Source organism: Hydra vulgaris, chromosome 01, assembly GCF_038396675.1.
Source record: "Hydra vulgaris chromosome 01, alternate assembly HydraT2T_AEP".
Lineage (NCBI taxonomy): Eukaryota > Metazoa > Cnidaria > Hydrozoa > Anthoathecata > Hydridae > Hydra > Hydra vulgaris.
In genome coordinates, this window is record NC_088920.1 from 43,644,576 (window position 1) to 43,657,426 (window position 12,851).

General features: G+C 32.7%; 2 protein-coding genes across 2 annotated transcripts; one reads left to right on the forward strand and one right to left on the reverse strand.

Moving 5' to 3' along the window:
* LOC136074430 (zinc finger MYM-type protein 1-like) lies at nt 1-3,052 on the forward strand. Its single transcript, XM_065786748.1, has 2 exons — nt 1-4; nt 2,325-3,052. Exons 1-2 carry the CDS (start codon nt 1-3, stop codon nt 3,050-3,052), a joined length of 732 nt encoding a protein of 243 aa, XP_065642820.1.
* Nucleotides 3,053-10,802: 7,750 nt separating this feature from the next.
* On the reverse strand, nt 10,803-11,693 carry LOC136074431 (E3 SUMO-protein ligase ZBED1-like). Its single transcript, XM_065786749.1, has one exon. The coding sequence runs from the start codon at nt 11,691-11,693 to the stop codon at nt 10,803-10,805; it is 891 nt and encodes a 296-aa protein (XP_065642821.1).
* Nucleotides 11,694-12,851: the final 1,158 nt, after the last annotated feature.

The following is a 12,851-nucleotide window of genomic DNA, read 5'->3' on the forward strand; positions in this document are numbered from 1 at the left end:
ATGGGTAAAATAAAGTGGATTAGAATAAAACAAAGACTAACGCACTTGAATATAAACAAAACCCAAGAAAAAAATAAAATAAAATAAAGATAAGAAATTAATGGAGAGCTGAGTTATAAATATAACTCAGCTCTCCATTTAAACATCAGTGGAGGCTGCAAGAACCTGTCTGAGTTAACAAAAGCTTTTATGACGAGGTTCTCAATATTCTGCAGCAGTAACAGTGAGGAGTATTGTTGCTTGCGAATAACAACATAGTGAATGGGCACCATGTTTCACAAATAATTCACTTGCACTGTTCCATGGTGGCTTGTTTTATATTAGGCAAAGTGCATTATTATATGCAACACATAGACGGTGGAATGAGTCTTTTCTCCAAAGATACCACAGCTGACATCCATAGATTGGGCTGCAAAAGGCATTAAATAACATGATCTTTGTTTGTATTTGTGTAGAGCTGAACTTTCTATGGATGAGATTAGCTTTAGCATACATAGAGCGCACGTGTTTTAAAATATCTTTGTCATCCTGCATATCGTTTGAGATCAAGTGACCCAGGTATTTATATTGACTAGTGTATGTGAGAACCATGCCAGATATTGTGAAACGAGGGCTATTTATAAGAGGTTTATAAATTTCAAAAAACGTTATTTGAGACTTAATATTGTTATAAACAAAGCATAACTGGAACATAAATCAAGTAAGATCTGGAGACCTTTGGCTGAGGGTGCACACAGAACAATATCATAAGCATAAAGAAGATGGTTAACAAGAGAAGGACCCAAGCAACAGCCTACGGTAGTTTTTGAGTCTTTTGTTTTTATTTTATTAAATCTATTTGTTCTTTTATTCTTTGATTTGTTTTCTTCTTTTTTTTTTGTCTTCAATCTTTTAGTTCGTTTATACCTTTCTATAGTTTCTTTATCTTACTTTATTTTCAACTAATTTTTTTTGTTCTTCAAAACAATTTCTTTGCTTTTCCATTTCTTTCTTTTTCCTTTTCACCATTAAATAAACACTTCCGCCATTTGCGGTGTCATTGCATTGAATTGAATACAAGTCTACTTAGATTAGATTGATGCTCAGCAAGTGATAAAACTATACACTATAAAACAGCGTACAGTTTAATTATTTAAATATTTCTATTTTAGATCAAGTTCCATCTGATCGATATCGTTTACAACTGCGTCAACAAAGTATTTTACAATGGCTTCTTTAATTTTTCTTCTAATAGACAAAATTGTTTGGGGTAACTTTCTTTAGCATTTTAACCAGTATAATTATTTTTGGATTGACTAAGTAAAACTTTAAATTTTCTGCACTGAGATATTTTACGCAAAATTAATATTGTTTTATGACAGTTCGTAACCAACAATGATGAATAGATCAACACCTCCCTGAAACTATAGTTTAAGAAAGAAAAATTATTATACTTATTTTTATTTAACTATTATTAATAACTACTCAAGACTAAGACTAATACCCAAGGTAAGAACCCAGCGGCGGTTTTAAGCACAGGCAAAGCAGGCATTTGCCGGCGGCCTCGCGCTCCGGTGGCCTCGCATTTTTTTTTCTTAGTACAAGTAATATAAAAAAGTTTTCTTAGTACAATAAATATAAACAACGAAACTCATTTATTAAAATTCAATATAATGTATGCGTACAGTATTTTTATAAACAGTATTTTTATAAAATATTCAACTTTACATATACATCTATTATTATGTATGTAGCAATTTTTTTTTGCGTAATACATAATGCCTGGCAACCATATGAAAGAGTATGCGGTTTCTAGTCTCATATACATTGACAATGACTGTGACAAATATATCTTTGCCCATATACACGTCTCAAAGGCTTTTTCTGTTTTTCCATCCTCTTAACTGAATGACTTTTTGTTTGTTTGTTTATTTATTTTATATAATATTGTCTTTACATTTTTACTGTTGCACAAGACATAATCTGAGCAGTGATGGGATGTTATGCTGGTTCCGGGTATTTGTTGTAGCGGTTTCTCTTTGAGCCATAGATCAGTGTTTATTCCATGTATAGGTTTTTTATCCATTGTGGATTTGATGAAGTATGGCTACATTTGCTAACAGTTATTGACAATAGTCCCATAAGCGGGGCTGCCCCCTCCCTGGGAATATCCTTGGTGAGTTGGTGAAGTCTAAAGTTGGAGACTCTCCTTGCATTGCTGTTAAAGCCATCTTGGGTTCTTTGATTTACGACTGGCACTTCCCTTATTACTGTTGTGGCTTTTATACTCGCTCCTTACGCTGGCTTTTGATTAGACTTTTGATTAGATTTGAAAATTTTTTTAGAATCATTCAGAAGTGATGAATCATTTGAAGCGATTATTAAAAAATCTAAAGAAATAGCTATAAAATTAGGTACTGAGCCAGTATTCCCTCAAGTGCAGCTCAGCCGAAAACGACGTTTTTTTGAATATAAAGGAACTGATACACCTCTAAATGGAAAGTTTAAATATAAAGTAGATTTTTTTAATGCAATAATTGATGTTGCATTAGTAAGCTTAAATGAAAGATTCAAAATGCTTGATTCATACAACAAAATATTAGGTTTTTTACCCCGTACCGAAAAAATGCGAAGTTTAGATGCAAATGAATTGTTGAATGGTTGTAAAAATTTAGAAATATCACTGAAAAATCCTAGTACAGAAGAATTGGACGTGAACCATGAAGAGTTATACTCGGAAATAAATACATTTTTAAGAATGGAAGCTTCGGCGGAATCGAAAGATGCACTGGAAATTTTGAAGTATATTACGGCAAATTCTTTAATCGAAATTTTTACAATTTTTTTTATTGCCCTACAAATTTTACTAACTTACCCTATTTCAGTGGCAAGCGCAGAGAGGTCATTTTCCAAATTAAAACTCATAAAAAACTATTTACGTTCCACTATGGGTCAAGACCGCTTATCTGCATTAGCTTTAATTTCCATTGAAAATAAAATAAGTCGGTCCTTGGACTGTTCTGATTTAATTGATGAGTTTGCGTCTTTAAAAGTCAGAAAGGTTAAGTTTTAAGTCAATGTAATCGATCCTCCTAAAATCTGCGAAAAAAATAAGTGGTATCGCATTTTGAGTAGTCTTATTAGTGCATCTTCATCCAAAATAAAAAAAATACTTAATGTACATTTAAAACCTATGTGCGTTTTTTGCTTCGTTACGTTCTAATAAATATCCAAAACACAATAGAACACAAGAATTAAAAACTCAACTAATATAATAGAAAACTTGCCTATGGCCTCGCATATGGTAAATCCGCCACTGCTCTTACCCATTGTTGATTACTGTAAAAGTCTCTTACCCATTGTTGATGACTGTACAGGAAAAACCAGTTTCACAAATTGGCGCACCCAGTGGAACTAATTTAGGTATTTGCATTCTTTTCATCATGCACTGGTGTTTATTTATTACTTCTCTCATTAAAAAAACAACTTTTAGACACAACTGAGGTGTTTGAATATAATTAACAATACAAAAATCAACTAACAATCATATATAACATATGTAAGACTAAAGTAATCAAAAACAAAAAATGCATTTTTTGTTAAAATTAAAAACATGAACAAATGTGGGTTTTGTAGGCACTGTAGTCTTCAAATAAATATAATATTTATTAACTTAAAACTATTTTTATACTTCTCCCAGTGTTCCAAGATACAGAAGATATTGTTTTTCTGAAGCAAATACATTAAGCACAACTTCTTATACATAATCTTTATACATAATCTGAAAATCAAATATTGCATTTTTTTTTAAATATGAGAAATAATTATTTTAAATTGATTGTGATAGCACAGTTGTTAGGATATGGGCAATGTACTTTTTCATATAAAACTAAAATTCAATATAATAAGTAAATCTTAACCTTAGTCTGTAAAATATTATTATTAGAAAAGCATATATTACATATTATTCTAAAATATTAAAAATAGCTATTTTAAATCTTACCCTATTTTTTTCATCTTGTTTTCGCTAGCTCCTCTAAAAGATTTGTCATTGTTATATTATTTTGCCACCAATAGCATACTTTTTGTTTTTGTTTTCACAACCATTACAAAGTTTTAGTACTGTGGTCATCGTGTTCGTCATATTCTGAAAACATATCAAGCTTAATTGAAAATTGTATTATATTAGAGCAAGTATATTACATAAGGACAGATTTATGCATTTTTTTTTTAAATTGACAGTTTTAATATCATTAAATCATCAGAAATTGTTTAGATTTGCGCAAAACATGAGAAAATATTATCTTATCTTACTTCACATTCCAAAATAAACAGTTTTAGGAGAACTGCTGCTGTTGTTCAATTTATGCCTCTAAATTAATTGTGGCTTGTTGCAGCTGCTTGTCACCATTTGCTTCTACATATATATTTAACTAAATACATGATATTATTACATGAATTTAAAATTATAGACTAATATTTTTAATATATTTGATAACATTCAAAAATTTAGCTGAATAATTTTCAATAATAACTCAAATAGTTAATAACAAATAAACTTAAATAAATCAATAACAAATAATTTCAATATTTAAAAATAAAATGTAATACAAAAAACATTTTTAGAAGATTTTTTTAAACTATACTACTTTAAAATTTGCAACATTTAATTTTCTTTTTAATGATCGAGAAGAATATACTTTTTTCATGCTACAAAAACACATTTATAAAAATATATAACATTTTCTCATACAGTTTGTCAACTAAAATTTTTTTAATTTGCGTAACTAAATTAAGTAAAATGTATTTCAACTTATTATTGCATATATATATATATATATATATATATATATATATATATATATATATATATATATATATATATATATACATATATATATATATATATATATATATATATATATATATATATATATATATATATAATATATATATATATATATATATATATATATTAGGGCTGTCCAGAAATTATTACACAACCCAGAACACAGCCTAGTGAAGTTTTTCCCATTATACTATCTTTATTGAAAAACATTTTTTACAGATTTATTTTAAGTCTGCTAGGGGTTGCTCAAAGCTCTTGAACATTTTAACTAAAATATAACAGAAAATGTACAAAAACGTTATGTTATTTTTAGTATAACTGTCGAAAAATGTTAAAATTGATCAATTTAAGTTATTGATTAGTTAAGTTATGGATGCCAATTGATAAGTTGATGATTAGTTAAGTTATTGTGAGTATTTTTTTTTAAATTTTACACAATTTTGACCCAATTTTGACCCAAATTTGACCCGAATCAAACAAATTGTATGTCATTTTCTAAAACACATAGGAAATAATGTTTTTGTTATAATAGTTATTTATTTTACCTGCATGCTATGATTGGGTACACACAATTTTGCATTTTTGTTTAGAAAAAATAGAAAATGTTGACTAGGAGTGGAAAAGAATTAAAAGTGACAAACCCAATTATACCGTCTTCGCCATTACCTTCGAGTGTTCCCGCAACTCTGTCATCTTCAAAACCTACCACTAGAACTAGTACAAATTTTTGGTTGATTGGTCAGCCATGTTCATCAATTACAGGAGCAAAGTTACCTACACGCAGACAGGTGATAAAGTATGTTTTATATCTGAGACATGATCCTGATAGCGTTGGTAACAGTGTTAAGAATGAAGAAATTTCTTACATCGTTGCAGACAGTGTTGCAGATTTTTGGCACATGGCTCGCATCAAAACCAAAGTAAGACAAAACTGTATGTTTGATGTTCTTGGATTATGGAATGAATGGATCAGTTTGAAAAAAAATAGAAGTCGTGCCACCGACCCTGGTAACAAACGAGAAAACTTCATCTCAGACCTTGATATGCTTTTCGACATTGATGCTCCAGATGCAATTGATGACATAAGAAAATCTAGACTTCTATCTCAGAAACACAAAGAAGATGACATTGCGTTTTATCTTGATCAGAAACATGAAAGAAAGTCTACTATGAATGGCCAGGATAAAATTTTTGAAGCAAAGGCTTTACAGTTTCTGAACTGAATTGAACAGCAACAACAACGACAAGAAAAAGAAACAGAAAGACTAGAGAAAAGAGATGCTGCAGAGCTAGAAGGAAATGAATTTTTTGAAGAGTCCGAGGATGATGCACAAGTTGGTTGTACGGAAATTGATCCGGATTTTGAGCCAGATCACATTATTGAAAAAATAGAGTTTCAAGAATTTGTTACACTTCAAGTTCCCAGAAAAATTATGGAATGTGACGAGTTAACGACAGCAGCCGATCGGTTAAAGTTGTCCGACAATCAAACTACAATGATAGTTTCAGCTATAATAAAAGCAGCGGGTGGCAATCTAGACGACTTCGATGTATTCCGTTCAACTACGCGTCGAAAGCGAATGTCAAACAGACAGCACATTGCAGAAAACATAATGGAGAAAATAAAGGAAAAACCACCTCAATTTGGTGCCATGCACTGGGATGGAAAGTTACTGCAGGACTCTCTTGGTGATAAGTTTGAACGTCTAGCAATTCTTCTATCAGGTTCACCAGAATTTTCATCGGGAAAATTGCTGGGTGTGCCACAACTAGGAGATTCTAAATGACAAACTCAAGCTGATGCCTCATATGATCCTCTTAGAAGCATGGGGATTAAAAGAATCAGTTGTCGCTTTGGTATTTGATACTACAGCAAGCAACAGTGGGGTCCATAAGGGTGCAGCTAAACTTATCGAAGACCTTGTTGATAAAAAGCTATTTTATCTTGCTTGTCGTCACCATATCCTTGAACTTGTAGCTAGCGCTGTTTGGAAATCACTGTTTGGTGAAATCAGAGGACCAGAAAACAAAATGTTTGCTACCTTCAAAGAGGCATGGTCAGGTCTCGATAAGCAATCACCTATCCAGTTGCTGAAAATTGAAAATCCATGGTTGTTGGAAGTTAAAGAACGAGTCATTGAAAATTTAAAAATGCTGCTCAATAGCAAGGAATCATCTGTGTTTCCTCGGGATGACTACCGAGAGTGCGCAGAAAATAATCTTATTGTTCTGGGTGAAACACCACCTCGTGGTACCCATTTCCTCAAACCTGGAGCCATACATCAGGCTCGTTGGATGGCTTGCAACATATATGCTGGGAAGATGTTCATGTTTTCAAAAGCAATGAAATACGACAAGGAAACTGTGATTAAACTGGAACGTATAAACAGATTCTTGGCTCTTTTTTACACCTCAGCATGGATGCAAGCCAGTATTGGAGCCGATGCTCCCGTAAACGATCTAGAACTCATTCATGACATGATGGATTTCCGCAATGTAGACAGAGAAATTTCAGATGTTGTGGTAGTCAAACTAAACAACCATCGATGGTACCTCACTGAAGAAGCTGTTCCTTTTGCTTTATTTAGTCATCATCCTAAAATGAGTGACCATGTTAAGCAAGAAATAGCAAACAAATTGTGGACAATAGCAGTGCCTGAAAACTTCCGAATGGGTAAACCAATCTTCAGACAAATCAAACGCAACACAACATTGAAGAGTCTGTTAGGACCGGAGTCACATCTGTTGTTCCAGAATCTCAACATCAGAAGAGATTGGCTTACTAAACCAGTGAATCAATGGGCAGCAGATGAAGACTTCCAACTTGCTGAAAAGTTTGTTCGAACAGTAAAAGTTGTCAACGATGCTGCCGAACGAGGCGTCAAACTAATCTCAGATTTTGCAACAATAATAACAACAGATGAACAACAGAGAGCATGGCTATTGCAAGGTGTGGAACAACATTGGAAGCTGTTTCCAAGTTTTGACAAAAAAACACTAAACATTTGAAACTAATAACTTGAACTTACTAACTTGAAGTGACAATTTCGACATTTTTCCTCATTTTGGACCTTAAAAACTATGAAAATATTGAATTATTTTCCAGAAATATAAGTAGAACGTAAACAAACATGCACAAGTTGTGCATCATATTACTACTATATAAAAAATAACAATTTCCATAATTACTTTAATAAATTTAATTAAGTAAGACCAAGTAAGAACAAAAGTAAGATAGCGTTTTAATACATTTTCTGTTATATTTTAGTTAAAATGTTCAAGAGCTTTGAGCAACCCCTAGAAGACTTAAAATAAATCTGTAAAAAATCTGTAAGAATTGATAGTATAATGGGAAAAACTGCACTTAGTTCTAGCTGCTGCTTTTTGCTGATCAGAGCGTTTTGAAATCGTCATTTTTTTTCTTGATTTAAATTTTTTTTTTTTTTTTAATATTTAACTAATGTGTTGCTGAGTACAGTTGGACTTTTTAGCTGCCTGTCGTTGAGAAACTCCGTCTTTATGGTCAAACATAAGTTTGAGCCTTTCAATGTTTGTCCTGGTCTTTTTTTTTAGCTTTTACTCCACTTCAAAACATTCTTCAGCATTTTGGGGAGCATGTTTGACCTTCTTTCTGTCCAGGTAATCCCAAATATTCATCAATTCCAGTACTTCTTCTTCTACCATTTCATTTAAATAATTTTTTGCCTCTCGGGAACAATGTTTTGGGTCATTGTCCTGCTGCAGAATAAAATTATAACGTATTAGTCTCATTCCGGATGATACAGCATGGTACCTTAGGATATCCACATAACGTAGGAAATCACCTACTCCAGATAAAGATAAACAGCCCCAAACTTGTAAAGAGCCTCCTCCGTGTTTAATGGTAGGGTTTAAACACTCGGGCTGATTGGCTTCTTCAATTCTTCTTCAAACATATTGGCGTCCAAAAATTTCGAATTTGGACTCATCGGTGTACAGATCCCGATTAAACATTTCCTGGGCCCAATCTTTGTGTTGTTTTGCATAATTAAGTCTTTTTTCTTTATTGCCACACCGTAATAATGGTTTTCGAATTGCAACACACCCTCTTTATCCCGATTTAAGTAGGCTGTCGAATAAAAGAAGAGCTGACATTTTACCCAGTTGCTGTGTTAATGTCTTTTGCCAGCTCGGTTGATGCTTTTTTTGTATTTCTTAAAGATAGGGTTTTTAAATATTTATTTTCATCTTTTGTTAGCTAAGGAGGTCTACCACTTTTATTTCTTCAAGAGAGCCGATTTCTCTAAACTTTTTAATGATTTCTGTCACAGCATTCTTCTTATTTCCTGTTTTGGATGTAGTTGTTATGACATACTGTTTTAGTAAATAAACAGACAAATCTCTCATGTTTCCTCATCAATCTTGTTTATTTATTTAAAATAATATACTCTTTCAACTTTTCTTATATATTATTAAACATAAGTACGCTTTAAAAGAATTACATAGGAAAAAAATTGTAAATACGTCTAATTATACAAGTGGTCTAAAACTTATTCACAGTACTGTATACATAACATATTAAAATTGCTTTGAAAAAAAAAACTAAAACTCGATTATCTTCAAACAAAGATTTGAACTTTCTTTTTTTCCGTTCTCTTTTTATATTTCATATAATCCGGTTAATTCTATAAAAAGAATTTATTAGAGTTTACAAATCAGATGCGCCTAAAAATTATTTGAGAAAAAGAAACTTAAAAATGTGGTCGAGAAATATTGAATACTTACGTTTAAACAGCTACTAAACCATGAGCGAGACCAGGTTTTTTCAAACCGAGACGAGACCGAGACGAGAAGTTAGTACTTCTTGTGAGACCGACAACGAGACGAGAAATTTAACAATTTTTGAAAACTAATTTATTAAAATCTAAATAAAAAAAAAAATTGTAAACATGGTTTTGAAAAATAGACACAAATGACACATTTGTCAAATGTAAGCAACTTTTTCAAATATTAATTCAGAATTTTTTTGCCAAATTTTTCCAACAAGACAATGTTTTCTCTGATTAAGATGATTTGTTCTACTTTTTCTGGGTGTAAGTTGTGTCTGGATGATCGGACGACATTTCCACCTGAGCTAAAAACTCTCTCTGATTTAGTTGAACTTGCTGGAATAGCTAAAATTTGTCTAGCTAATGAAGAGAGTTCTGGCAATGTATTTGAATGCAATTTCCACCAATCAAGAATCGGAAAGTCTTTTTTGGCATCAGGGAGATATTCATACTGGCACATTTCGCTCAAAATAGGATTCAGTTCAAATGTTGGCTCTTGTGTTTCAAGTCTCACGTTTAACTTGCGCTTCAGTTTTGAATTAGGGGACAAATCTGCTGAAAGGACTCTGGCAACAGGTTAGCACTCAACATTATCCTTAACCTGTGAGGCTAACGATTCTTTTGTTGTTTGAAATTTTTTGAAGAGTTCCAATTGAAGTCCCTTTAAAGCAGGATTTAAGTAGTTTGCTGCAGCACTCAATAAGTTTCCAGTGCGACAAGGAGGAAATCTTTTCTCAATGCAGCTTTTCAAGTTTTTTGCATACAAGACACCGTAGCCATTTTTTCCATCCGTCTCAATAAATTGATCAATTTTGTCATGGATTAAATAAAGAAAATCGGCGACAGTGTTAATTGTTGGAATAGACTCAGTCGACCATGTTTCTGTCGCTTCTTTAAATGGTGCTAAAATTTCTACTGCTCCTTCAATTGGTTTCCACTGTGATGCACTGATGGTCTTTGAAGAAAAAATACCTTCATTTGCACATAAGCTGATACTTGCACTGTTTAGATGTAGGACAGAAGCCATCCAATCTAGTTCACTATTCCATCTTGTGTCAACAGATTGGCGTAACTGTCTAAAATTGATTCCTTGAGCGTCTGGTTCTGATTCAAGCAACTCAGCTTGAATCAGAATCAGACGCTCAACTTGAATCAGAATCAGACGCTCAAAGATTTGGCTTCTTTAACTGGTGAGTTAAAGAAGCCAAATCTTTACATGTTTGCAACGCATCATCCATTCCAGCAGTCATTCCAAATGAGTCTCGAACTGCACATTGCAAAATATGATTGTTGCACAAGTATTGGTCAAGGCGCTTTGACAATTTGACTGCATGTTTCATGTTTCTTGCCTGGTCGTTCACGCAGTACATTGGCAAATCAGCAGGCAAATTTAGTTTTTCTAAGAAAGAATCCAGCTTTCCTTCAATTCTGATACCTGTGTGTCTGTCTGGGAACTGTTGGAAATGGGGTGTCCAGTGATGTAGTCTCCAATTTTCGTCAATAGCATGAAAAGTCCAAGAGATGTAGCTGTCCTGAGCTCTAGAAGTCCAAAGGTCAGAAGTAAATGCAGCACTTTTTAGATTTGGCGTAATCTCCGTTATTATGCTCTTCATTCCAGCTTGAACTTCTCTTGACCGAATTGAAAGCTTTCTTGAACATATTGTTCTGTGATGAAGGCTCAGTTTAGGGTTTGCAATGTCAAACAATTTCTTGAAACCTCTTCCTTCGACTGCTGAATAGGATGCCCGAACAGTGCAAAAGTAATCCAGCATTGCAGAGTCAAACTGTTTTTGAATGGAAATGTCTTTGTCATATTTTGACTTTGTTTCAAGCATTTCGACCATGGTTCGTTGTTTCTTCTTAGGAGGAGGAAGAAGAAAGTCGTCAGTTTTTTCAGAATACTTAACGTAATCTTGGCTGTGTTTTTTTTCGAGGTGACGATGAAGTCCGCTTGTGTTTCCATCTTTTGTATTCAAAGACTTTTTGCACGCCTTGCATTCAGCACCGTCACTTGTTTTTTGAAAATATTTCCGGATTTTGTTTTTTCTTAGTGACATTTTTGATTGTTGAAATGAGGCAAGAATATTTCTTTTCAATATGAACAAAATGTGTCAAGTTGAATTCCACTGGTAAACTAATGAAATTATGTCGAAAGTGCACCAAATCTAATTATAATTTATTAATTAGATTTTTAAAAAAATCTAATTAAGAAATCTAAATAAAAATCTAATTAAAATCACGGTGTCAAAATATTAATTAATTAAAAAAAAAATTATTAAGCATTTTGTAAATTATAATAGTTTTTAATTTGGAAAATAATATAATATTTAAGTCTCGTTCTACTTCTCGCAAGAATTTTCTATTTCTCGTTTCTCGCGAGAAGTCCCATTTCTTACGAGAAACGAGAACGAGACGAGATCTCGCTCATGGTTACAGCTACTTATAAATAATTTTTTATATTCAATTTGTTATGTTATTTAGTTTTATAATAAGATATGAATATTTTATTGTATTATTTATTGTCACGACTCAACGCTTGAGTGCGTCTAATGAAAGAACTTATTACTTCGAATTGTATTTGTTTAGAATTTCGTTTTAAAAGTAAATTATATATATATATTTTAGGTGCTCCAAGAAGTCCTTACGGTCTTATCACAGAGTACCGCGGATGAGCGTTTAATAGAAAGTTCACGCTCCTTTCTAACCGATGTCGCAAAACTTGCTATGAGGTGGAGTTTGAACCACGGATCCTTTGTTTCTGAGGCTGGTGCGCTACCGCTGCGCCACGGCTGCTATTCACGAAGAATACGGAGGTATTTTTTGAATAAAAGGTTGTTGATAGGTAGTGGTCTTTGCAGTGTTCAGAGCAAATGGGAATCTGTTTGGGCTTCTGTTGTTGGTGTGTGCTAATTTAGTGACTATAGGATGTCATGAGTCAGCAAGGATCTTTTTAAGGATATTAATCCAAATCTTGTCTAGTTACTCTTCAATAGCAAAATTGATATTGAAGCTGCTTGAATTGGTTACATCAATTCCAAAAATGTTTAGAGAATTGTTATGGAAATGCGGCATCTATTTTTTGCAGCAGGACAAAGTAAGAACAGGAGCACTATACATTAAGTCACTAGTAGCGTAAGGTTGAGCTGAGTGTGTCCAATTTTCTTAAGGCGCTTCAATAGATATGGTACTGATTTAAATTGATGTGCACTTTTGTC